The 26,909-nt window shown below is 40.7% G+C and overlaps 1 protein-coding gene across 1 annotated transcript in view; it reads left to right on the top strand.

Annotated features, from left to right (window-relative positions):
• The window catches only part of SMOC2 (SPARC related modular calcium binding 2), a 172,526-nt gene that overhangs the window by 101,073 nt on the left and 44,544 nt on the right, over positions 1-26,909 (top strand). Inside the window, exon 8 of the mRNA XM_024215126.3 lies at positions 20,512-20,698. Within this exon, the coding sequence (XP_024070894.1) occupies positions 20,512-20,698 (187 nt within the window). The remainder of the gene's footprint in view (positions 1-20,511; positions 20,699-26,909) is intronic.

The following is a 26,909-nucleotide window of genomic DNA, read 5'->3' as shown; positions in this document are numbered from 1 at the left end:
AATGTGACAGATGGGTATTACAGTGTTTGTACAAAGTTTTCCTTAACTGGTAATTTCTCCAGGGTTAAGTAACACTTATGCAACTGGTTGCCGCTGAACTGGTTGCCACTGAATTTTTTGGTGGTGATTATTATTACAGAAAAGTCCAAAGGCCCTGATTCCACAGGTAAAATTCACTCTGGTACAGATGGCCCCACAAAACGTACGCTACATTTAAGTTCTTATACTGGCCCCTTCTGTAATGAGGCTAAAACTTTCAAAAGGAGTTTTGCAGGTTTGAGGGCTTCAGGATAAGACCCAAACTAACATTTTCTTTCCTTTGAAATTAAGAGCTTGTTTCTCTGCCCCATCTAATCATTTCCACTGGCCACTCCTCTAGAAACATCAGGAAAATAAGTAACTAGTAGACTGGAAAATGAAAAACAGTTCTGTGCCTTTTTATTCCTTCGCACATATTGTTTCATTTTCCAGATGTGGCTCTTAATATTAATTCAAGAGCAGTATAAAACAGCTAGAGTTGTCCTGGTGAATCTGGCCCATTAGTTGCAAAGGAATGTATTTTAAATGTAAAATAAATTGGGGTTTTTTCCTTTGCCAATACCTGGATTACTTGGGTTTTTGTGTTTCCTTGCAACAGTGGAAGACATCACTGACATCCAAAGCAGGGAGTTGCATTCCCTATGCTACATTACAAGTTAGTGATGCCATCAACTGTAGCAGGAGAAACTTAGACCCTTAAGGGCCTGAATGCAGGTCTTGGCAGGTAAGTAGAGGAAGGAGGTACTTATTTTAAACAATTTCCTCTTAAAATATATTTATTTGTCATTTTTAGCCTGCAGATGTATCCTGTTAGTGGGATCTCAGTCTATTAGAGATGAGCCTGAGCCTAAACCTAAACCCAGAATCCAAACAATGTCGAACTTGGGAAAAGTTCAAATCCAGAAACACATCTGAACTTTGAAGCTTGGGCCCATCTCTAATTTAAACCACACACACACAAAGCATCAGGGCCGCCGGAGGGGGGGGGAGGTGCAAGTGGGGCAATTTGCCCCAGGCCCCGGGCCCTGCAGGAGCCCCCACAAGAATATAGTATTGCAACTTTTTTTTATGGAAGGGGCCCCCAAAATTGCTTTGCCCCAGGCCCCCTGAATCCTCTAGGCGGCCCTGCAAAGCATTTCTCTTTTCTACATGACATGGCAGAAATAAAAACATTTTGTGGTGCCACAAACCTGGCTTTAGGGACTGGTGGAACTCATGGCTGTTATAAGACCACGGATTCATGGAATACATTGCTTGGGCAGCCGCAGGTGGATGGAAGAGAGAATGATTTTGAGGGGCTCTGTGGAGGAGGAGAGGTTGAGATGATGGCAGATTGGGGGCTTCCAAGAACAACTGCATTGGAGCCTCCCCAAATTCCTTATTCTGGCCCTGGCTGGTAACATACAGCACAATTACTTGGATTTAACTGATCTACTTGAGGTATATTATAATTTATGACTTTTATTTATTGTAAAGTCAACATTGTTAAGAAACTGCGGTGACGTGTAGGAGCCACTCTCAAATCTTCTTATACCTCAGACCTTATTATACATTTTTATGGTGAGTTATTTTGAAATTCTGGGGATTTATTTTTAGATTTCAATCAAGAATCAAAAGGGTTTCAGAATCAAAAAGTCCAATTCCAAGATACGTCCTGCCAGCTGAAAGGCAAGCTGCTTGCTGATGGGTTGGGAATGGGTCAGCAGAAACTTCCGACCTAATATGCCATTAAGGCAAGGCAGTAAATTGGTCACCACGGGTTCTTAGTGGTACACCATTATCCCAGTTGCCACTGGCAATTATTAATGCAGCCCTAGCTTTCATTTCATTATTACACAAATAGGACATAACATTCTCCAGCTTCCTGATCAACGAAGACAACTACTCTTTGTCCTTTTTCTGTTTGTTTTTTTAAAAGTCCTAAATTGGTAAAGGAAAATCAGTGTTTTCTTTCTTCTCTCTCAGCCTCTTCCAAGAAGATAAACCTTTCCAGACCTCCCCAGAGAGCTTGTATATTATGACACATTCTTAAATTACAGTCTGCTGGATTATACCCATTACAGTATTACCCTATCTTTAATAATCCTTCTTTTACAAGCATTTTCATTTATCTTCATTTTAATTTTACATATTAGCTAAAAACACGTATAAGCCCGAAGTTCTGGCATCTCCAACTTCTTCCTCCCACCATAGAGAAAGATCCTCCCATCCTAAACTATTAAAAAGAAGAAGAGTTCTGTTTTACATCCAGCTGATATCCTTTATGCTCAGGATGTTCCACAGTTTTATTGGACCCCCACAGTGGGAAAAAAAAAAGTCTGGTTTATGCCAGGTTGATGATTTCTGGTTTACTGCATATGTTAAAATTTGGTGCCAAAAGATACTAATCTTCACTGAACTATTTTTAATTATGTCATATTGCTTTCTGCAGCAACTAATGACAAAACAGCCATGTCTTAGTTCTTTCATTTTCAGATGAACGTCCGTTCCACCCCCACCCCGGCCCTGCACTGCTAACCAGACATCAGACGGCATAATCATAAAAGCCTTGTTAGGCAACATAAATCCAAACTGCATGTCAGTCTAGCTGTTTATGTTTTAATAGAGAGATACAAAAGGCATGTGTTAATGCAGAGATACGTATTTATGCACGGACTATATTGTATCCAATCCTGGCTCTGCTAAAGATTTGCTGTGCGTTCTTGGGCAAAAGACTTAGGCCAAAATTTTCAAACTGTTTGAAACAGTACTATGTTAAAGTGTGCTAGGGACCTTCTAGTGAACACCAGCAGGGTCTACACTGACCAATTAGTGTACAACAAATTAGTGAGCTTTAGGAATCACACCTCCATAGTGTGCATTGCTGTAGAGCAGGGGTCTCAAACACACAGCCTGCAGAGTTATTTTCTGCGGCCCGCCATAGGCACTGACTCCACTAGCAGCCAAGCTCCCCTCACCCCCCTGCCCCTCCTCCTCCTCGCCCCCCCGAGTGCACTGCGTCCCCGCTTCTCCACCTACCTCCCAGTGCTTCCTGTCACCAAACAGTTGTTTGGCGGCGCTTAGGACTTTCCAGGAGGGAGGGGGGAGGAGCGGGGATGTGGCACACTCAGGGGAAGAGGCAGAGAAGAGGTGGGGCCAGGGCAGGGATTTGGGGAAGGGGTTGGAATAGGGGCAGGGAGGGGGTGTAGTTGGGGCGGGGACTTTGGGGAAGGGGTTGGAATGGGGGTAGGGAAGGGGTGGGAAGAGGCAGGGCAGGGGCAGGGCCTCATGAACTAGATGAGCAGTCTGAGGTATGAAGTTCAGCATATATGATTCTTTGCTGTGAGTAGTTGGGAAGAATGTTTGTTAAAAGTGGCAACGTATTTTGTATGAATAGTTCCTTTAAAAAGTTCCTGCCATTACAGCTTTGTTGATAGACTGTTAGTGTAGATCATCATCAGTGTTACTGACCACATAAGGAATAGTTACAGGTGTTTATATTTTATTAAAACCCCTCTTTGCATTACAGTTTTAAAAAAGTTAATACATTGACTTTTAATAGCATACTATATTACTCTTCTCTTTTTTTCGTTTTTGACTATACTTTTGTATCGTTGTATGAAAAGGTTTCAGTGATGCGGCCCTCGGGCCAATGTACTAGTCCTCATGTGGCCCTCGTGGTGATTTGAGTTTGAGATCCCTGCTGTAGTGTGTAGACAAGCCCTGAAACTGTATCTAGATCTTCAGCTGGAAGGTGCTATATAAGTGCTAAGTATCATTATATTATTAGTGGCCTTCTTTCTCCGCCACTGACCCCACTCCATCTCCCTCTTTTCCTTACAACTGTGTTCCACATAAATGCTAGACTCTACATTGCCCCTGCATTCTACAATGCCTGAAAATAATATTAACTGCCATTGCCAGGTTGCACTAGATTTTTGTTACTGGAGAAAAAGCAGAGACTGAAGAGTAAAGCTAGTGTTTTTCATTAAGCTGTTTCTGGTATCTGTTTTAGTTTAAAAAGGGAAATCCAAATTTCTACATTCAATCACGTTTAAAAAAGAATAAAAATGTGAATTAAAATTCTGGTCTTAAATTCTGTTGTACAAAACATATAAAGAAAGAGAGAGAAGACAAAAACTAATATCTAGAGTTGGTCAGAATTCACACACACACACCCCCACTTTTTGGCAAAAAAATTAAAATACATTTTCAGCTGAAAATCTACCTTTTTTTTTAGCCCCAAACCTGTCACAATGATGCCTCATGGGAGTTGTAGTTTGGATGTCTCCTGCCTGCATTCTCCTTTATGGTCTGGACTATTTAGTTGGACTAGATTTCCCATGATGCATTACAGCTTACAGCTAAAAAACAAAAACTTGGAGTTCAGGTTTTTTTTGACAAAGTCAATTGTCTTCATGGAAAGCAGACACTTTTAATTAAAAATAGTTAGTTGAAAACCCAATTTTTCCATTAAAAACAGTTTTGACAAAAAATTCAACGAACCTTATTAATATCATTAATGATTTCTGTGGTGTTTAGGAGAGATTATCAACCCAAGTAGTGAATTACTTTGTTTTTTGTGGATTCCAGTGAGAACCTGACTTTAAATAACATTAACCATTTAGAGTAATTTTTCACTTCCATTGCCTTTTATTAAAAACTTCCTTCTTGGGGGCTGAAGAGATGCTAAAATGTAGTCTAAAGTGGATTGAAAGGAAAATCTAAGCTCACAAATCTGTAAGATCTTAAACCATTAACAGAACACATTTGGAAATGGCACGATAGTATGATATTTTATTTTAAAAGAAAACCAAAGGTTTTATTTATCTGCTAATGCAGTTCTTGCATCTTTTGGAAGAACTGATGGTGTCACACAAGCAACTCAAGCAGCACCAAGAGCTGCTTTCCTTACACTGCTTTCAATGTTTGTGACATTTACCAATCCTTTCAGAAGAGAAGTAGGTCCTGAAACTCCCCTGCACTGAGGTTGCTTTGTGCCATTCCAGTGTGGCAGCCATAAAGACAACATATAGGGATCCTCCAGTGCTGCAGAGCTGACACTGGGGCTCCTACAGTATTCTCATTCCATGTGGTTGACACAGCGGACATTCCTGTGCCCTAGTGATCTCTGGCAGCCATAACTGCCCTCCCCCCACCCCCCGATCCTTGCCAGACAACATAATTTAGAAGTTATGCTGAGGGACTGTACTGGCGTACGGCCAGTCCGGGAGCAGGGGAGTGTCCAGGTGGATTAAAGCCTATTCTAAGATGCACTGAGCACTTCTCAGCCACAGCTAAGGACCTGAGCCAGCAAAACTGGAACTTCAGTCCTGGCAGGAATGTACAGGAGAAAATTATTTGGGACCCAGTTCTGCAGGCCTTACTCAGAGCCTAATCCTGAGAAGTGCTGAGTGTCTGCAACTCCCACTGGAGTTAAAGGCTAGGTTCAGCTCTTAGGCCGGGGATACAGGTATGGGCAGTGAGTAGCTGTGCTGGCATAAGAGGAGCTCTGGGCAGAGATTGTGTCTCAAAGAGGTGTCAGTACATCCCTGCTGTCCCCTTTGTCTCTGGACAACTAAGGCTATGTCTACACTGTGCACCTTACAGCGGCACAGCTGGGCCACTACAGCCATGCTGCAGTAAGGTACACAGTATAGCTACTCTTTATCGCTGGGAGAGAGCTCTCCTGCTGACAAAATAAAACCAGCCCCAATGAGGGGTGGTAGCTTTGTCGGCGGCAGAGTGTATCCCACAACAAAGTGCTGTCATCGGTAAAACTTTTGTCAGTCAGGAGTGTGTTTTTTTCACACCCCTGACTGAGAAAAGTTTTACTGACATAGCTTAAGTTACTTCACCCCATTTCAGGACGCAGCTTACTGCCCCTAGATTCCTGGCCAGCTGCTCCAACTAGTGAGGGGGTTTGGCTGTGGAGCCAGTGTGACTCCCACTCTCCACTCCAGGCTGTCACTTCCCCTCCTACTTGTTCACAGGGGATGGTACTGAGCATGTAACTTCTGATCTCACTTCCCCCAAACTGGAGCCACTATCTAGGTAGCATTACTGGGACGAACAAGGGGGAGCCTTACTCCCCACTTCTCTGTGTGGATGCCATAAAAAAAAGAGAAGAGCAGAAGATGTCGATATGAATATCAATTGTTTGAAGAGTTTCTTCTTCCCTATCACTGAAGCACCAGAATGATGGAACAGGGCCCTTTAAAATAATCATACATCCCATAGTTTATGCTCATAAAGTAAACAGTTTAATATAATAATAGCAAATGACTATTAGAGGGGACTGTTTAGTTTCAATGGGCTAGATTCTCTTCTCAGTTATAGCAGAGTAAATCAGGAGTAACTCCATCGAAGGCAGCAAATTTATTCCACTGTAAAACTGATGACATGAGAAGAGAATCAGGCCCAAAGCTTTTGTAATTTCTGTCTGCTTTTCCTTTGAATAAAGGTATTCAAAATATTAGGTATTAAAATATTCAACCCACTTCTCGGTGCTACCAAAATGCATACTGAGTAAACAGATTAATTCGCAGTCTGAGAATGTTTGTTGCCCAGGTACATTTAATAACATTTTGAAGATGTTTATGAACCTGCAGATTCCTTGAGCTGCAAATTTTGCATTATCAGGAGCAATTAAGAAGCATTTAACATCAATGCTTCAAGTAAACAAAAGAAATTGGTGTACATCACCACTGTTAGGAAGAGACAAGGGCAGACCTGCGAGGAATAAAAAATGTAGGCTTCTTAATGATTTTTCCCTTTGTCCCTCAAACATTTCCCTAAATCAAGCAACTAATATGTGACATATTACTCTTCTGGATCACCAATGGTGCATATACATAGCCCAGTCCTGCATCCACTGCTTAGATACAATTCCTTTTGACTTTAGTAGGAATATTGCCTACACTCAGTTTGACCTTTAGCTTGTATCTCCAACAGAGAGAACAAAGCCTGATAGTTTCCTCTTTATTGCCTTCCTGAACAACTTTATCCTCTGAGGTGTAATAATGTGGAAGTACATTTTAAATATGCTTGGATACGTTTGCCCCACCTCTGTGATGTTATTTTTTTCAATTTTTCCACATGTAACATTTTTTGGTGCTGGTGGTTCTTGCTCTAGAGCTGCCAGTGTGAGTAGAGCTGGTCGAAAATGTTTTGATGTAACTCTTTTCTGTCAAAAATTGCTGGTTTGTGGGAGTGTTTTACAGAAATGGATCAGTTTAAACAGAAATATCTCTTAGGCTCATGATTTTTTTTGGGGGGGGGGAAAGGGAAACAGGCTAGAGTGTGAGAGAGGGCAGACCACCCCATCCCCAGTTCCAGTTTTGGAACTGCCCAATCTTCTAGGAGTGTAATGTGCTGTGTGTCCTTAATTTTCTCTTATTTTCAAACAATCAAGTACTCTTTAATCTTCCCAACTAGCAAAGTGGTTAGGGTACTCACTTGGAAAAGGAGAGACCCCAGTCCAAGTTTCTACTCCATTTGAATCAGTACCTTCAAATTGTAATTTCTTAGGGGCAATGACTCTCTCTATTTATTCCTGCAAAGTGCTATGCAAACTTTTATGATGGCATATAAATATGAAATAATCATAACATTAGTAGAAATGCCCATCACTATCACATCTTTAACATAGCCCCTGTGCCAATTTTTCTTCTTCAGGAAGTCATTGATGAGAAAGTTTAAGCAGCTTACAAAGCATGGTATGTGAAAGCATCTGACATTAACTACTGCAGAGAAGCAGTGTGGTCTAATGGCTTAAGTTCATGGCGTGTAGCCAGCCACTCCTGAGAGCTAATCCTGGCTCTACTTCTGGGAGCGCAGCTGGAGTTTGGACAGATTGATGAAGGCATGAGTAAAAGTTTCAGCAGAGGAGTGGTTGAGATAATATCTGGTACAGGAGATGTATCAAACATAACAGTAAGCAGATTTACAAACCTGGATGATATTGGAAGTACAAGAGAGTTTGAAACTGAGTGAAATGTCTAGGTTCCTAGCAGTAGAGAAGACTGTGAGATCTGAGCTGAAGGAAGTTAATTGTGTTTGGGTTGTGGATGCTCTTGGACTTTCTAATTATCATGGGAGGGGAAGTGAGGAGAATATACCTGTTTCTCCCTTTGAGTGTGTCTCAGTCTCAACTTCTCTCATCTGCTGTTTCTCCATTTCGTCTTGCTTCTTTTGTTACATTCAGATAAATTATGACACTGTATTCACCCCTTTCCCTTGCAACTGAGTGCTTCAAAGAGCCCACCTCCAGAAAACTGCACTTAATGTAGAGTAGAGAGAGGTAATAGATACATAAGGCCAGAGACAAATCAGAGGATGTGGCTGTCCTGTGAAATAGAGCCTTTACAAAGGCTCTCTTCTGTGCTGTCCCCTTCTGGGTAAAATCAGATGAGTAAGGCGCACTCCCAGATAACCCATGACACTGGCTGCAGGTAGAACTGTGCTGTAGTTACCCGCAACTGGGATCAAAGGCGAGCAGGTCTGCAAATACAGAGGCTTTTCTATCCCACTTTGGGCTGATGGAAATAGTCCCACTGCTAAAGGTTTTTGCAAATTTCATTAATTCTGTCACTGGCTGATCAGACTGGCACACACTTCTTTAGAGCAATATGCAGGTTTAATCTGTAACAGGCTCTGGTTTCAGAACTGCCCAACCTCCTCGGAGCGTCATGTGCAGCATGTGCTTCATTTTTTGCCTCTTATTTTCAAACTATCAAACAACCTTAAATCTTCCCAAATGAAACAGAAAACAACACACAAAAAGTAATAGATAGAAAGAACCACAGAGCTGCCTTCACATAAACTGTAATAGAAACGTTGCCTTATTAGGGGACTGAAGGCCAGCATCACTGCTTCCTGTGATGCTGGTTATCTGGCAAAGTTAAATATTTAGAATCTGTTTTATTTGAAGAGTTCTGCCAAAACCAGCCCTTTGGATTTTCTCTCCTTGTCACAAAGGGCTTCAAACTAAACACATGACTCGGAGTTCTGGGGTAGGTGGCGGTGGGAAGGAGGGACGGGGGAGAGATGAAAACATTTTTGGGAAATGTGCTCAGCAAACACGTATAGAAATGTAGCACTTTCTGAAATATGCTCCCTACCCTCATATGCCATAGATTATTAAGTATTTATTTATGTAGGGCTTTTTCCATTGATATAAGTTATTTCCGTGGCTGGTTAAACACTTAAAAGTAATTATCCTCTGAGCGGTTAGTGTAATCATATGAAACACTGGGCTGTAAAGGATTAAGCATAGTGGTTATGCATCCTTGAAAGCTATGATTTAACTGATTCAAGAAGCCTTTAACCCTACTGCCATGTCTGATCTCAGACTCCTTTGAGAACTAGTTCAGTGCATGCCACAGGCCAACTTTTCTGCTGGTGCAAGTTGGCACACCTCTATTGTAGTCAATAGAGTTGCACCAATTTGCACCACCAAATATAGCCCAAGATCTTCAATAGTTTAGTGACCTGACATCCTTCAAAAGAACATGGGGGTTTTACTGATGCACCAAGTTTGCTGGTCAATACTGACATGTACCATACTTGTGCATTCATAAAACTCCATTGACTACAATGGAATGTTCCTTCTTTTCATCAGTTAAAGATGAAGGTGGGGTGGGGTTTTTTTTATTCACATTACCCTTGTTTTACTCACAAAGTTTTAAGGTAGAGCCAAGCCAAAGGTCTGGCTTTGCTCGAGAAACCAAAACACAAGACGAGCCATTTGAGCTGACTATAAACATATGAAAAATAGACTGCGTAAAACTATATAAAAACATTGCTGGAGCTGAAAAGAAGTGATTTTAGACTATTCATACTGGCTTTGCTCTTCTGTGGCTCATCCTTGTTCCTGGACACAGAACTCTGCCAAAATCAGTCGCCCATCCTAATCTGGTTCCAGCTTGTGTTGATTTTCCTACCTCTACAATTAAGATCACTAACTTCCTATGGTCTAGACAGTGCACTATGGGTGAAATTCATCCCTGTGCAGAGGGCCAGCACAAGACCTCTGCAGGACTTAATCTCACATAAACCTGCACAAAGACAAAATTCACCCTATATACAGAATCACACATTGTGATAGTGCAATGCTTCATGGGGAGTGTTGAGAAGCACTGTGCCTCAAAGGGAGACAGTGCTTCCCAGAGCTCCCTGTTTGTACTGTGGAGGGAGGTGTAATGTTCAGTAACTGACTGTCTGGAAGAGCTGTCGGCAATGTCCTTGGAAAGCCGGTGGTAGTTAGAAGATAAAATGTAGATGGAATGCTTGGATTAGAACTAAGCAAGAAGGCTGGAAAACATTGGGTAATGCCGGGATCCTTAGCATTGTAGCGTGATGGCAGAAATGTGGCACCAGCTACAGTAAGTGGTGCTTCTAGGCACCTTTGAAATTAAAATAATTTAGGTGCTTAAAGTTAGGCCCCAAATCCATATTCAGGCACTTACATTGCCTGATTTCCACTGATGCTGTTCCCTAACAAGTCCTTTTGTTTTGAATGGAAGCTGTGGTTGCTCAGCATTCCTGTAAATTGAGTTGCTTGTGTAAGTGCCTAAATATGGACTACATTTTTTGGTAGAACTACTCAAATAAATTCTCACCACCAGCTCACCTGGCAAAGAATTCCAGTTTCACAGGTCTGTGGAAAAAGTGAAGCAGTTGTCTTGAAAATGAGAGAGATTTTCCATTGGCAGAAAACTCTGAAGTTTACTGGTCAATAGACTTGCAAAGTAAACATGGCAGCCTTGCACAACTTCGGGTAATGAAGAAGCCTTTAGATCAGTGGTTCTCAAACTTTTGTGCTGGTGACCCCTTTCAAATAGCAAGCCTCTGAGTGTGACCCCACCCCCCCCCCTTATAAATAAAAGTGTTTTTAATTTAACACCATTATAAATGCTGGATGCAAAGCGGGATTTGGGGTGGAGGCTGATAGCTCGTGACCTCCCTGAGGGGTCCCGACCCCCCAGTTTGAGAACCACTGCTTTAGATTGTTATGGGCAACTAACTGGCCAGCTAGCTATTGTGTTTGGAAAAAGTCAATCATTTTCATTTGCTGTAGTTTTCCCAACTGGAAAGCTACATGGTTGCTCAATTTGGGAAAAGTTATGCAGCCGTATCAAGCAACACATAGAAGCCACCACCTCTCCTTTGTTATTTGTTCAATGGGAAACTAGGTTTCACAAAATGAAGGAAATTTTGCTCTCACTTTTGCCTATACAAGTCAATGATGTGGGCAGAATTTGGCTTTGCTTATATACTGGAGTGCCACTCATGATGTACAAGAGCACCAGGAGACTATAATTCTCTCCTTGCTTATCTTGGGTCTGATCTCACTGAGTGAAGGGGATTGAAGATGCTCATCTCCTCACAAGAAAGAACCCTTTGTGACGAGAGCTTTTCAACTCCTTTGGATCACTATTGAGCCTGATGTCACATCATTGATCAATAGCCTAAAAGAATGTATTATCATTATGATGATGATTTTATTTTGTATTATGGTAGCCTCCCAGGGCCCCATTATGCTGGTGATACGTAAATACACAGCCCTTGGATCCAAAAGTTATACTCTAATTAATATTGATTCATTTCATCTGCTTTACCAAGAAAGCTTTCTTTAGTTTGCAATTTGTTCTTACAAAAAAACAAACAAAAAAGATTTGGCAAAAATGAACTACTGCCTTTCATTTCTGAGATGTTATATGACAAGCTTGATCTCAGATCTTCAGGACATAAGACTTACTTTAATGCAAAATGGCTATTTGAAAGAGATCAGATGTATAAGCCAATTTATAAACACTTTGAAGTTTTCAACTATTGTATTAAATGATAATCTTCCAAACCATCAGAGCCAAGTTAGGCCACCCTCTAATGGGATATATAGATCCCAGATGGATGAGGAAGATGCCAGAGAGGCCCTGTGGGCAGAGCGAGCCCCACCCTTCCTGCTCTATCAATCATATATGATAGGGAGGAGACCTTTAAAAGGGAGGAAATTGCACGGAGCTGGGGGTGGGGAGAAGCAGGATTACCTTAAGCAGCAGACTACAAGGGTGACTATTGAAGCTATAGCAGGAACACTCAGCCTGGAGACTTTTACCCTGACCCTATAGAGAGTGTAATGAAAACCCAAGATAAGCTGGATTGACTAAGCCTGACTCAAAAGCCCAGCCAGGGAGATTTCTTAAAACCTGCTGTGTGAGTGCTATATTGTTGGCAGTACTGTGGACTCCCCCACACTTTTGAGGAGGCCTCGGAAGGTATCCTTGAATGTACTGGGGTTTGTGACTTTCGTTTTGATCTGCCATCTGGAGAGACTTAAGAAAGGCCCATGAAGGGCAGACCCCTCTTATAAGTAGTAAGGAACTAGGGGGTGCGCTGGAGCCACCCAGTGCAAATAACGGAGCATGGTCAGGTTTTCCCACCATCTGGGGAAAGAACTGCAAGGGGCTCTCTTACATATCCTTACTCTCACTGAGTAGTACCTTATTTTGAGAGTGGTTCCATCATTTTCAGTGGGACTATTCACAGAGTAAAGATTCACTCAACATAAATAAGGATGGCAGAATCTGGCTTTGATTTTTTTTGTTTAAGAACAGAGTCAGTGTAATAGATAATTTGGTCGCTTACAAATTGTAGTAACATACTACAGTGTGAAAACTTCTGGAAAAAATAGCAAGAAACCATACTTTTGAAGGAAAGTGCAGATCATTAAAATTAGTGATTTAAATTAATGATAGATGGTGATAGACAAACTTCAAATGTTGAGAAACTTTATCCTAATATCTTTGATCTAGAAATAGAGCTGGAAATCTCTCAAAAATAGGGCCGTGCATTAAATTGTACAGTGTTCCTAGTTCCCTCCATTTTGGAAACATTACAATAATAGCCTTTCTCACAGTATTTCTGATATTTCAACTTCTGGCTGAAATTTTGAATTGCAGTTGTGTGCAAAAAAGAAAACAATAGGTTAGATGAACCCATTTTTATATCCCTGTAGAGATGTGGGCTTGGATTATGGGCAAAGAACACATTGGCTTATTCTCATTTAAGATTTCTGTTTTAAGGGCCCCAAAAGCTTTGACCATGGGTAGTACAGGAATGTCTATAAGGTGAAAATTTTGATTTGATCTACTGCCATTAGATACACACACACCCACACACACAAAGTTACACTGGAGATAAACATAGTTTATATAGGAAGTCACCCTGTGGGGGTGATTATGTGATGTCAACAAGAGATTAATGTGGGTTATGAGTATCCTGCTTTTAGCACTTTGTATAGGTTCAGTGCTTTTCCAGATGATCAGCCTTTATGTTCTGCACTATCACTGCATATGAAATCACATAGACAAATGACATCTGTATGTGATTTAGCCCCCTTCATTCAGTGGAGTGAAGTAGTACATAAATTTGCCTTCAGGGCTGTGTCGAAGCCACAAGCATGCACATAAGTTCAAAAAGTGCAAAATAGTGACCAAGTGTACACGGGAAATACCCTGCAAACACAAACAACAGGGCCTTGAATGTTTGTTTCCCATCAGTTTTCATGAACAATTATGAGCATGGGTAGGGAAATATCCAACCTGCTACAAAACTGGATGGATACACATTTGTGTTGAACCCCACTGCTGATGACCCTTTGAACATGGGTGTAAATCAAAACATGGTGCCATATGAGTATTAACACTGTAATTCAGTCTTGGAACTGAGCTTGATTGTTTTATCTATTTGTTCATTTTTTTTAAAAGAACTGTCCTTCACAGTTGACGCTTGATCCATGTACAAATATAGGGCCTGATCCTGAAAACACTTATGCATGTAGCTTTATTCACTGGAGGCCTGATCCAATGACCACTGAAGTTAATAGGAGCTATTCCACTGACTTCAATGTATAATAGACTGTGCCCAGGAGTAGTCCCCATTCAGTTATAAATAAAAGGTTTCAAAGTAGTTCCAGTAGGGACTGTTCATGAGAAAAGTTGTTCATTTATTGGCTGCATTGGGTTGCACTGAGTTCCACTGTAGGCAATTGTATTTTCACATGGTTATAAGGGTCGAATCGAAGCCATAATTCTTCGGAAGGAAGTGGTGCAAAATGTCCATATCCTGGCCAAAGGTAGGTGGCAGCAAATTTTCCCTGCATAAAGGAACTCTGCACTGGCATGTAGCTGGCAGAGGCATAATAACCAGCTCCTATACCAGCTGCCCCCTCTACCTCTGACATAGGGGAGGGAAGGGGCATGCTGAGCGTAGAAGTGGGTTTTGGGGAATGGAGGTACACCTATCCTTCACTGATGTAAGATCGTTTAGGGACTTTATGCTATTAGCATAATTTTGGGCAACTCCTCAGCTGCTGTACCCTATGCCAAGGACACAGTTTTTGGGATATGCAACTGGCTGAGTTGCAGGGGGGAATCTACACTTCTATCTTGAGGAGACATTTTCTGGAGTTAATAATTTCCTCAACTGTTATTCCTATCCGGAGTGAGAACCCTCTTTCCCAGATCAGCAATCCAGTCAATATAGATTCGCCTTTAGGAGGACTATGGCTTGTATACAGAGCATATTGAATCCAGTTGCCCTACTGAAGTGAACATTTCAGTTAAAGATAGAAATGAGATTTGGAAGATTAAGACATGAAATGGAAATGAATTCAGTGAAACAGGAATAACATGATGAAATGAAAATCAAAATACATTGTAATCAGCTTCCCCAGTACAGTATGATTTAGTTGGGAATTGGTCCTGCTTTGAGCAGGGGGTTGGACTAGATGACCTCCTGAGGTCCCTTCCAACCCTGATATTCTATGATTCTATGTTGGCTCCATCAGTTCAGAGAAGATTAATTATAACTTAATAAGCCATTTTTTGTCCCAGTCACAGCTGACTGCAATAGAGGCTGCACCAGTGTAAATGAGACGATTACTTGGCCCATCATACGCAAGACTTTAGAAATATACTAGCATCAAATCAGATGTAAATAGATAAAGTGTACTAAAATGTTTACACTAAATTAGGTTTAATGAACTGAAATATTTTGATACCATTTTGAGTAGCAGAATTTAGCTTTTATGAAATTTGATGAGACTGTGTACTGAAAATTACCTGTGAATATATGCCTTCTGTATATCACCAGGGAAACACCAGAGAACTGCAAAACTCACTTTCTTGAATGCTAGACGTACTAATATCGCACTACTCAAGAGCGGTTAACATGTATCACGTTGCAGGGAATTTTTGTTCATGGGTTTCTTGTTACTGGCTTTATGTGAAGCGCATTGAGCTTCAAGGCCCAATAAAAGATCCTTTTTCTCTGGAAACCAGCCCTGTCTAATTGTCCTTTCATGGCCCATTACAGTAATGAGAAAAGGAGGGCGGGGGTATCAACTGAAAATAGAATTTCTTGATGTGGATTCCATTTGTCATGTATATGTTGTTGGGGTCGAGGAAATTGAGAGGAAGTGTTTATGTAGCAGCAGGAAACGTAAAAGTAGCACACAGGCGCCTTTGTAATTTTCTGCAGATTTGACAACTCGTTTCTGCAGAACACACTAAACTCGATCATATGTGCATGCAGCATTTCACGTTCAAGCAGAAGTAAACCATGCATGTTTGCAACTGGGAGAACCCCATATGCTCAGAGAAAACTCTGGTGGGGTATGGTTCATCGCCAATGAAAACTTAGGAAGGGAAGGATTGAAATATCCAGTGTTACAAAGCTAATATGTTGTGTTATGTAAACATCTAGATAATGCGGTAATAGGGACTTCAGAACTACTAAAGACTGATGGACAGATAAGCCTTTCTCCAGGATTGATGCACTCAAAAATGATGCACTGCTCTTTTCCCATTTTAATATCTGAGCATGCAAACATTTACTCATGTGAGTAATCCTTGCTTACATGAAATATCCTCATTGACTTCAAAGTGACTAACTCACATGAAAAAAGGCTTTGCAGGATCAGGCTATGGAGATGTTTGCATGTGCATGCTGATTGCATTAATTTGACTACATACTGCTTTTAGGTGTTTGAAATTAATAATTGGCAACAAGAACTGATCCATTTGACATTATCTGATTTATTTCCTTCTTCCTCCCCTGGTTTTCCTTCCAAAACAAAATTCTGGCAAAATCAACCTGCTTTTGTTAAAGCTTTCAGTCTCAACACAACTACATATTCCAGAGGAATACAGTTCTGTCGAAGCATCTTTGACTAGCTCCAATAATGATGCAAGTATTTATATTACTTTTGCTGTCGTATAGATTTTTTTGGTGATGTTCTTTTTATGATTTTCTGGCATCCATCTGTTGCAGAACTTAATCCCAGTAGTTGTCAGATTGTTTGGACAAACTGTCAGAGCTTTGTAAACTACTGGCATTTATCACTGATCCTGCTAGCAAACTAACATTTGTTGACCATATTCCTCTGATACTATGACAAGAATTATCGGAAATAATGTTAATTATATGACAGAAGCCCTTAACCAGTCATGAGACTGGAGTGGTATCCTTCAAGTGCTCCTGTTCTAATAGCTAGAGTAATTGAAGAATGCATTTGGATGGGAAATGAACAGTTGCTTCAAAGAGGAAATTAAACTGAGGAGTAAAACTATGGTCTTTGGGAGAAGGATAATGCGTGAAAATTTCGTGGTGCTATCGATTTCACTTCTGCAGCACTACATGGCAGGAGGACAGGATATACAAGAATTGGAAAAGGTTCAGCGAAGGACAACAAAAATGATCAAGGGAATGGAAAATGGCTTCCATACAAGGAAAGACTAAAAAGATTACAATCATTCACCTTAGAAAAGAGATGACTAAGGGGGCATATGATAGAGGTCCATAAAATCATAAATGGTAAAAGATGGAAAAAGTGAGTGGATAAGTGTTGTTTACTCTTTTACACAATATAAAAACCAGGGATCACCTGATGAAATTAATGGGCAGCTGGTTTAGTACAAACAAGAGAGAGTACTTTTTCACACAACGCACAGCTAATCTGTGGAACTCATTGCGATGGGATGTTGTGATCGCCAAAATATAACTGTGTTCAAAAAAGAATTGGATAAATTCATGGAGGATAGGTCTATCAAGGGCGCTAGCCAAGATGGTCAGGGACACACCACATGTTCAAGGCGACCCTAAACCTCTGACTACCAGAAGCTAGGAGTGGAAGATGGGTGGATTACCATAACTGCCCTGTTCTGTTCAAACACCCCACTTTCAAAGTCAGGATTACTGGGCAAGATGGACCATAGTCTGACCCAGTATGGCAGTTCTTATAATCTTATGACTATTAATTCATTCTCTTCCTACAACTTCTCATCTTCATGTTCTGTACGAGATGAATATGTTTTAGGGATAGAAAGTATCTCTGGGGACATCTATACATATGGTGATGCTGCCTTTCAAGGGCATATTATTATATTGCCAGAGTCATCTCCTTGTTAGATGAGAATTCTTAAAATCTGCCATGAATTCTGTTTTTCCTGTCTGTAGGTTAATGCCCTTTGTCTTTTTTCCCTGTTTGAAATCCAGCTTCACTCCTCCTATTCCTTTTGTTACTATGTGTGAGACAATTTTAAATTGTGGTGTTCCTTTCTCTCCTCCAGGAAAAGATCCACAGTTCTCGGTCTGCCCCCTTATGCAATGTTGCTTCTAATACTTCACACCACTTTTGTAACCCTTCTTTGGAATTTCTCCAGTTTATCACTGCTTTTCTGTATTTTGGACATCCAAAACTAGACCAAAGGGGCCGAATCCTACCTCCTCTCAGTGCAAAGCAGATAGAGCACTGTCTTGAACAGGCAGCTGGGATTCCCCTTGCATAGGGGAATCCCAGGAAATATAAAGACAATGTTCCTACCTCTGCATGACCTGCTCCTGGACCTCACAATGCAGGGGATGTCTCAAGAGCATGCCAGGGATGAGAAGGGATATGCCTGAATGCACTGCACTCCTGTGGTTCTGGGTTGGTGGTATGTACCACTTGGTGCCATTCCAGCCCATGGAAATTAGAGCAACCCTGAAGTTGCTCTAATTTGTTCTTTCAGCTGAACTAGCACACATCTACCTCTGGGATTGGTGATGGAAAGCCACCTATGCTCTCAGCCTACTACTCCATTTCACCAAGCTGGCTCACCTGAGTATCTGGCTCAAGTATTCTAGCTGTGTTCTAAACAGGGTTGACAATACTGAAATTTGTCACTCCATCCTCTGTTCTAACCAGGAAGATGCCAAATTCTGCTTTTAGTTACACTGGTATAAAGCCAGAGGGAAATCATTGTAACCAGTGGAATGACTCCAAGATTACATTGGTGTAAAGGAGAGAAGAATTTGTCCAAGTATATATCAGGGGATTGTCAGCTCTTCCTTTATTGCAGTAACATCATCCTATATGGTTCTCTTTGTCTTATGAAGAGTTTAAAATGTAGAAAGAAAACAAAGTGAACTCCTAAGCTAAGCAATGTGTTTTTCAGGGGTGCATCATCTTTTAATGCAATAATCCTCATGATTAAGGTTCATGGAGGAAAAGATCTATTCTGATTTCACCAATGCACATGCTGGTAGTGGATTTCAAGTCAGTGAAACAGTAGCTATTTTAATAAGTATTATAAAAGTGAAAATAATTACCTACTGCAAAGTTTTTAAACAGACCCTCCATCCACACTGTATAGATCCTCTAATTATGGTGTGGTGTTCGAGTTTCAATACTTTTAAAACTTTTTAATATCATTTTATGTTAATGCTTAGACCTAGTAAAGGGCGTGCAAAACTAATCAGAGCATCAGCAGTCTCCTGTTGACATGCCATACACGCCTAAAGGGCCCTTGATCACAGCACTAAAATAAACATCAGTACCGTACAATCAAGTTGTCAGCTTTAGCTTTTCACACTTCCTGGAAACGATTCATAGTGTTTTTGGAACATGGCCATCTCAAAGCTAGACTTGCCTGCTATCTAGGGTATCAAGGTGAGATATGAACAGGATTTGCTGGCTTCTTTTTCACTATGCCAAAACATATCTTGATGGTGGCTCTGAGTAGCAGGAGGCCAGTGATGGAGCTAGAAGAACAGCATTTTGAACCATAGGTGCCAACTTTCTCCAGACTGTGCCTCCAGTTGATAAAGCATTTCATTCACACAATGGATGATGCTAGATGAGATTAGGTTGAAGCCATAACCCATTGTCAGCGGCTCGAAAATCCAGTCAAGGATTGAATTACAGCAGTCGCAGGTTAACTGTAGATTCAAGAGTTGTGTCCTTCAGTCTTCTAATTCAGTTGAAAAAGGAAAAATAATTTACTGTGTATTAGATTTCTGTGGCCACCTAGAATAGTGACTGGATATTTCATGGACATAATTAGCTAGTTTAGGATTGTTAGAATTTCAATCTATTTTATCAGGAATTCCTATGATTGTAGTGCATTTACTACATATGTCATTAGCATTCTGACCTATTCATTGTGTTTAGTTTTTGTTCACTAGATTGACAGGAATATCACAGAACTAATACTTTATTAACCCTTTAAACATTGAGATAATGCTCCCAAATACAGCATTATTTTAAAGCTCCTGGAGGACTGAATAGCTCAAGTTATTGTCAATGAGATATTTTGATTTCTCAAGTCTGAATCTGGACCGGTTTGGTAGTGATCAAAAATCATTCTCATCTAATGGCTCTGTAATGGCAAATATGAAATAAATTGGTGATATTAGTGCATTTCCTATTGAGCAGCTGTCCACAAACTACACCCACCCTGGGCCCCCTTGTTCACAGTTGCAGCAGAAAGGCCAAGGACTGAATGGGCATGAAGACAGAGCTACCCTCATATTCCTCCAAAGTGTGGTCCCTCTGGAGAAGAACTTTTGTTGGTGCAGTGTGGGAGGAATGTACTGCCTCTACTTCTTATGTGGATAACCAGAGGTCTTTGGTCTCCAGGGCTGCTAATACATCACTTTTCACCAACAAGAGAGAAAAAAAAATCTGCAATGTATTTTAAGTGTCTCTTTTCATTCCTTAGCTGAAATCAAGGAGCAGAATATAAAAGTACAAAAGAAGTGAATTCGTGTACATGGAATTTTAAAAATTTGATTCTGGCACATTTCCCATTGATCTGTAGAAAGAAAATTTTATCCACCTTCACTCCCCACCTCTCGAAAAACATTCTAAAAGGTGGCAAAGAAAGCGGCAGTAATTGGCTATTCAAGAATTCCCCCTAGCAAAGGAGAATCCTAGGGTAGTGTAGAGCTGTCGTGGTTTGGGGTGGGGTTGAAAGGGGGCAAGGCAGAGTGCATAACACATCTGAAATTTGGGTTCAGGAAATGGAAAATATTATTGCAACAAGTCTTATCAAACAAAGTCCTTGCATGTAATAGCACATAGCTAGGGGTTTATCTATCCATCACGCCATTAATCCTGAGGGCGCTTTCCATATCCTCATCAACATTTCATCTGTTTCTTTCTGACAGCATCGTCATGTGATCAAGAACTTCAATCAGCACTGGAGGAAGCTAAACAACCCCAAAAAGACAATGTGTTCATTCCAGAGTGCGCTCAGGGTGGCCTTTACAAGCCCGTGCAGTGTCATCCTTCCACAGGCTACTGCTGGTGTGTTCTTGTAGACACAGGACGTCCCATCCCTGGTACATCAACTAGGTAAGGCATTAGGGGTTGTGATGTTTTCATATGTCCCTGGATATGCTTATGGGGCCAGAAGCTCAGCAGATGTATATTGCAATGGCAATGGAAATAGACTGATATACACCAGCTAAGGATCTGGCACTCTGGATTAAGAGCTGTCAAAGCGTTAGACTAGGTGTCCAGCTGCTGTCTCTGACTGCAATGTCATGGTCAGCATGTGGGCATCTCCATTCTTCCCTTCCCCTACGTTCCTCTTAATTCATGCTGAGAAACTACAGGGTGGAAGCTGGGAAAGAGTCAGCACAAAGTAAGCCCCACTTTCTTGCAGTATGATGATGAAAGAGCCAGTTGACATTGTCCATGTAAGAAACCAAAACCAACATCAGAAATGTTTCTCTGGCAGTCCCCACAGCTATTTTCATCGGACAAGCTTCAATGGAACAATTGCCTTGAAACCACTAGAGAGAGAAAATATCATTTTAGTATGTTATTAATAGAAGCTTGGAATTCACTCCTCTTAGCTGAGCCGAATACATGGTAAAGCATTCTGAGCCACATTGAGCAGATGCAGTCAGGGTGAATATCGGATTCCAAAGGAAGTTATTTAGGCCACTTATTGAGGTTTGGCTCCTGCAGGAAGACTATAGAAAGCTCATTTAAAACTAGGGCAATGTGTATAGCCTGATGCAAGCATTGACCTTTTCATGGCTTGGTCAAAAGTTATTTTTTGACCATTACATAAGATGCATGGAGAACAATGTTTAAGAAACGGATTACTCCCTAAGAATGTAATGCAGTGCAATCTTTTGTGTTCTTGGAGCACTGATTTATTGACAGTGTATCAAGTTGTTTTGATGTCTGTTTATGCAATAGACTGGACCACGCCTGCACTGTGCAGACGCTTAGCCTACGTAGGAGGAACCTACGGTCATTGGCAATCTCCTATTTCTCATCCCCTGCAAGCTACAATCCTTAAACTGTCAAATTGAATTACCAAGATTGGCCCTGAAACTGTATGATCAGCACTTCTGATGTTCCCACAGAACCTGTAAACATGTAGTCTGCTTAGAAACAGCCCTGCTCCTGGTCTCTCTTTGTTTCTCATTAAAAAATCATTTTGCCTTGATCCACTTGTTGGTGACATTTCTGTTTTGTTTTAACTTTGGGGCCAGTGCAGCTTTCTTTGCCTCAGCTCATGAGTACAGTCTATTTCCGAGGACCTTCTTTATTGCTCTTTCCAGTCAGAAACTGAAGTTTCTACACAGCTTCAGGTTGGATTAATCAAACCTAATCTTTCCTGGATCTTTCTGGTAATGCTTCATGTGACTTGTGCTTCATAGGGTAGCAGTTACATTTTATTCATATTGTTTCCTTTCATATTATATTTTTTCCGGTAGCCAAACATTTCATGCAAATCTCTCCTCTCCCCGACCCCTGCACCTCCTCCAGGGCTCATAGTTTTGGTACAAAATGTGTCTTTCATATCAATGTTGGTCCTATTGCCTCTCTGGAAAAGAAGGGAAGAGAATTGGCAGAAGTGACTGTTTGAGAGATGGGGATCCTTTTCCTCCATTGGTCTGTGGGGAGTCTTCAATGAAGTGAGCACTGCACATGATCAATAAGAGCTGAACAGCAGGCAGATTTCTTTATCCCATGATTTTCTTTCTATTGATTGGAGTTGGGGTGCGTGTGTGTGTGAAATCAATTTTCTTTTAACTCAGGAGCTCTTTCCTGAGGCATGGTACTAGATGAGTAGTAAGGGACTTGTGAAAAATGGTGCATCCGATCTTCCCATCAAACCTTTCCATTCAAAATGCAAATCGGAGGAACGACTATAAGAAAGAAAATAGAAATCCAAGACAAAGCACTAATACCAAGGACAGTAGGCAAGGAAGAAAAACACTCTTTGAAAATCTGTAGAGTTGTTAGTGGAGAATAACACAGAATACACAGGAGCTGGCAGTTGTTGGCATAGCAATTTGATGCTGTACTTGTTTGTGATATGAATACAAGAGTGTGTGAATGAGTGCTTAAATGTTTCACATCTAATGCACCTAGAATACTTTGGTCACCACAATAAATAATGGTCTCATTAAATCTGTCAGACAACATGAAGGGATGGGGTAAGTGCACGTTACCCCCAACGATTGGCTGTCCCCATCATTTTGAAGCCAAGGAATGATCAGTTGTCAATGAAAGCGTTCCAGAAAAGAGGTAGCATTGTTGAAATAAAACAAAGATAGTGCAATCAGTGGTAAAACAAAGTAGGTAAACTAACCTACCCTAAACTCCATGTTCCTCAAATGCAGATAAAGGGAGTTTATCCATTTCTCATTTAACCTTGACTATGCTAGTGGCTGGAATGGGAAATTAACAAAATAACAAAATTAAAGACAAGAGCTTGTGACGGGTTGGATCACAGAAACCCCCTTGGGAGCTGCTACCTGATGTACCAAGACTACCCCTGCTTCTGTTTTCCCTGCCAGCTTAGGACTCCAGCACCCTGTCTTGCTGAGCCAGACACTCCCGTCTGCTTCAACACAGACCCGGGGTCTGAATAACTTGCCCCAAAGCTGCAAGTTTACCTGAAAACAGCTCACAGAAGTGTGCTTGTCTTTAGCACTCAGATGCCCAACTCCCAATGGGGTCTAAACCCAAATAAATCCGTTTTACCCTGTATAAAGCTTATACAGGGTAAACTCATAAATTGTTCGCCCTCTATAACACTGATAGAGAGATATGCAGAGTTGTTTGCTCCCCCAGCTATTAATACATACTCTGAGTTAATTACTAAGTAGAAAGTGTTTTTATTAAATACAAAAAGTAGGATTTAAGTGGTCCCAAGTAGCAACAGACAGAACAAAGTAAGTCACCAAGCAAAATAAAATAAAATGCGCAAATTATGTCTAATCAAACTGAATACAGATAATTTCACCCTCAGAGATGCTTCAGTAAGCTTTTTCTCAGACTGGACACCTTCCAGGCCTGGGCACAATTCTTTCCCCTGGTACAGCTCTTGTTCCAGCTCAGGTGATAGCTAGGGGATTCTTCATGATGGCTCCTCCCTCCCCTTGTTCTCTTCCACCCCTTTATATATCTTTTGCATAAGGCGGGAACCCTTTGTCCCTCTGGGTTTCCACCCCCACCCCCTCACTGGAAAAGCACCAGGTTAAAGATGGATTCCAGGTCAGGTGACATGATCACATGTCACTGCAAGACTTCATTACCCACTTGCCAGCACACACATATACAGGAAGACTAACAGGTAAACACAGCCATCTGCAGACAATGGTCCTGGTTAATGGGAGTCATCAAGATTCCAAACCACTATTAATGGCCCACACTTTGCATAATTACAATAGGCCATCAGAGTTATATTTTATATTTCTAGTTTTAGATACAAGAGTGGTACATTTATACAAATAGGATGATTACACTCAGTAGATTATAAGCTTTGTAATGATACCTTACCAGAGACCTTTTGCATGAAGCATATTCCAGTTACATTATATTCACTTATTATATTTTTATAAAACTATTCCAGTTACATTATATTCACTTCTTATTATGTTTTTATAAAACCATATAGACTGCACAACGTCACAGAGCTTCCTGGCAATAACAAGTCTGCTGCAAAGAAGTGCAAAAGAACTCAGTGAGGCTGAACATGAAAAAACCTGCTAGGACAAAACCTAAGACCAGTGGAAATGTATCTGGTTTAAAAAATAAATAAACCAAGTGGAAACAGGTTTTTTTAAACAAATAAACATTCCCCTAAAGTTCTTTTAACGCGACCATTAAAAAAAATTGTGCTAATACCTGAAATGAGAGGGACTAACAAAAGACAGTAAGCAAATGGGAAACTGCCTACACTATTACATTTTCTACATTGTGTGAAGTTCACATAAAAGAAAACAAATATCATAAACAGTGAAAAAAGGCCTTGACCCTGTAAACACTTACTTAAAGTTAAGCATTTAACAGAGTAGTGCTTTTTAATTTATGACTTTTAACCTGGCAATGTCCCCTTTCCAATATAAACCTGTCATTCCATCCCTTTGCCACACTGTTGTCCCCAGCTTCTTGTATTTAATATCCTCTTTCATTGGGTCTCAGTGCAGCTACTTTTCCATAGGCTCAGCTGGGACATTTGGTGAGAGATTGACAAAAGAAGATGAGAGTTTTATTGCCTTTCAGGGTTAAAATCAGACCTTTCATGCTACAGTATTTTAACACCTATTTTGCTTTACAGATTTAGATTATATATGATGTACTGCATTTGTATCTACCATAAACCTAAGCCAATAGGGAAAAAGTGCAGATGGCAGAGGGGAAAGTGTAGGCACAGAGCACTAATAATAAGGGGGGAGGGAGGAGGAGGAAGGAAATGCAGAGCGGGGTATCAGATTAATCAGGGATCAGGCTGGTTGCCAGGTACTACATTAGTGTGCACCACTCAAAGATTTCTCTTTCACTCTTTCCCTGGCTGATTGAAGAGGTCATCCATCAGATAGCTGAATTCTACCCTTGCCATCAAAGCAGCTTCTATTCCTGTTGTTCAAAAAAAGTGCCTTTTTCACTCATAGGAGACGCACTCACATGGGCATAAAATTGCATTGCACCTTCCTGGAGCAAACACTTTATCTGATGGGCTACTGGACAATTCAATAAACTTTCATCAGATACTGTGAAGATAAATTAAGCACTGAAGAGGAAAAAATGTCTTACTGTTTCATCCTGTCCTATAATGAAGAGTCAGAATGGTTGTGTGTTGTTCTCGTGGCTAGCAGAGCTTCAGGACATTGCAAAGTTTGTGATGCTTTTAAAATGAATGGTTTGATGAAAATCAGATAAATGCATTTCAGTTAGACATTTTAAGATATAATTGGGTATATATGGTCACTGGGAGCATGTGTAACATGGGTATTTCTAATAAGTTGAGCTACCATATGTAGTATTAAATCTAAAATTTTAGGGAGGCAGAATGAATGTGTTCAAGTATGGACAGGGGAGGTAGAAGAGTGGTTTTTTTTCAAAGCCTTATATAAAAAGGCACACTTGTTTGTTTAGAATTTAAGCTTTCCCTTGAAGTGCTGTAAATTCAGATGCTGCAGGTTTGAACTAATGCGTGAGAATCTGAAAGTATGATTCCCCAGAAAGAGCCCTCATCTAGTTTCTCTGAGCTGAGTGAAATGTAAAAATTAAACATAGAGCACACAGTAAAAGATGAAAAGCATACAAGATTTTAAAAATTAATTGTAATCTATGAGCTTAATAGTAATAGAATATTAGGGTTGTAAGAGACCTTATGAGGTCATCTAGTCCAATCCCCTGCTCAAAGCAGGACCAACACCAACTAAATCATCCCAGCCAGGGCTTTGTCAAGCCAGGCCTTAAAAACCTTTAGGGATGGAGATTCCACCACCTCCCTAGGGAACCCATTCCAGTGCTTCACTACCCTCCTAGGGAAATAGTGTTTCCTAATATCCAACCTAGACCTCCCCCACTGCAACTTGAGACCATTGCTCCTTGTTCTGTCATCTGCCACCATTGAGAACAGCCTAGCTCCATCCTCTTTGGAACCCCCTTTCAGGTAGTTGAAGGCTGCTATCAAATCCCCCCTCACTCGTCTTTTCTGCAGACTAATGGTTTTTTTTAAACTATGACCTTTAACCTTACCATGTCCCCTTAAAAACAAAGTGAGATGGATGAGATATAAACTCTTAAAAAATATGGATTTGTGAGTTAAGGCGAAGCAACTTTAATATTAACCTTGTTATGCCTTGTCATTGCAACCTATGACCTTGATCCTGCAAACACATGCACATGCTGGCATTTACTCACATAAGTAATCCCATTGAAGTCTATGGGACTATTCACACATGTAACTGTTTGCAAGATTGAAGCCTATAACTATTGAGAACTTCTAACACGATGAAAGGATTTTACCAGTTGTAGGTGATTTTTAAACAACTAGACTATAGTTGAAAGAATCTAAAAAAGGGTTTGTGAGTTTAATTCAGAAAAGCACCAAAACGTTCTTTGATCACAAAATGATGCTGAAAATCTACTGAGAACATGCAGTGTTAGAAACCATTAAAATGTCAACACGTGCCAGTTATCACACAGGTACTAAAGGTGCCTCCCCTATTGACCATGGGGAACCAATGAGGTGATCTTAGACACATGCAACTGCTATAAATGCTGATATTTTTTTTTTAAAAGA

The sequence above is a fragment of the Terrapene carolina genome, unplaced genomic scaffold (genome assembly GCF_002925995.2).
Source record: "Terrapene carolina triunguis isolate 2854851 unplaced genomic scaffold, T_m_triunguis-2.0 Scaffold85, whole genome shotgun sequence".
NCBI classification, from domain to species: domain Eukaryota; kingdom Metazoa; phylum Chordata; order Testudines; family Emydidae; genus Terrapene; species Terrapene triunguis.
The sequence above is the reverse complement of the archived record's forward strand: the minus strand, read 5'-3'. Positions and strand labels throughout refer to the sequence as shown.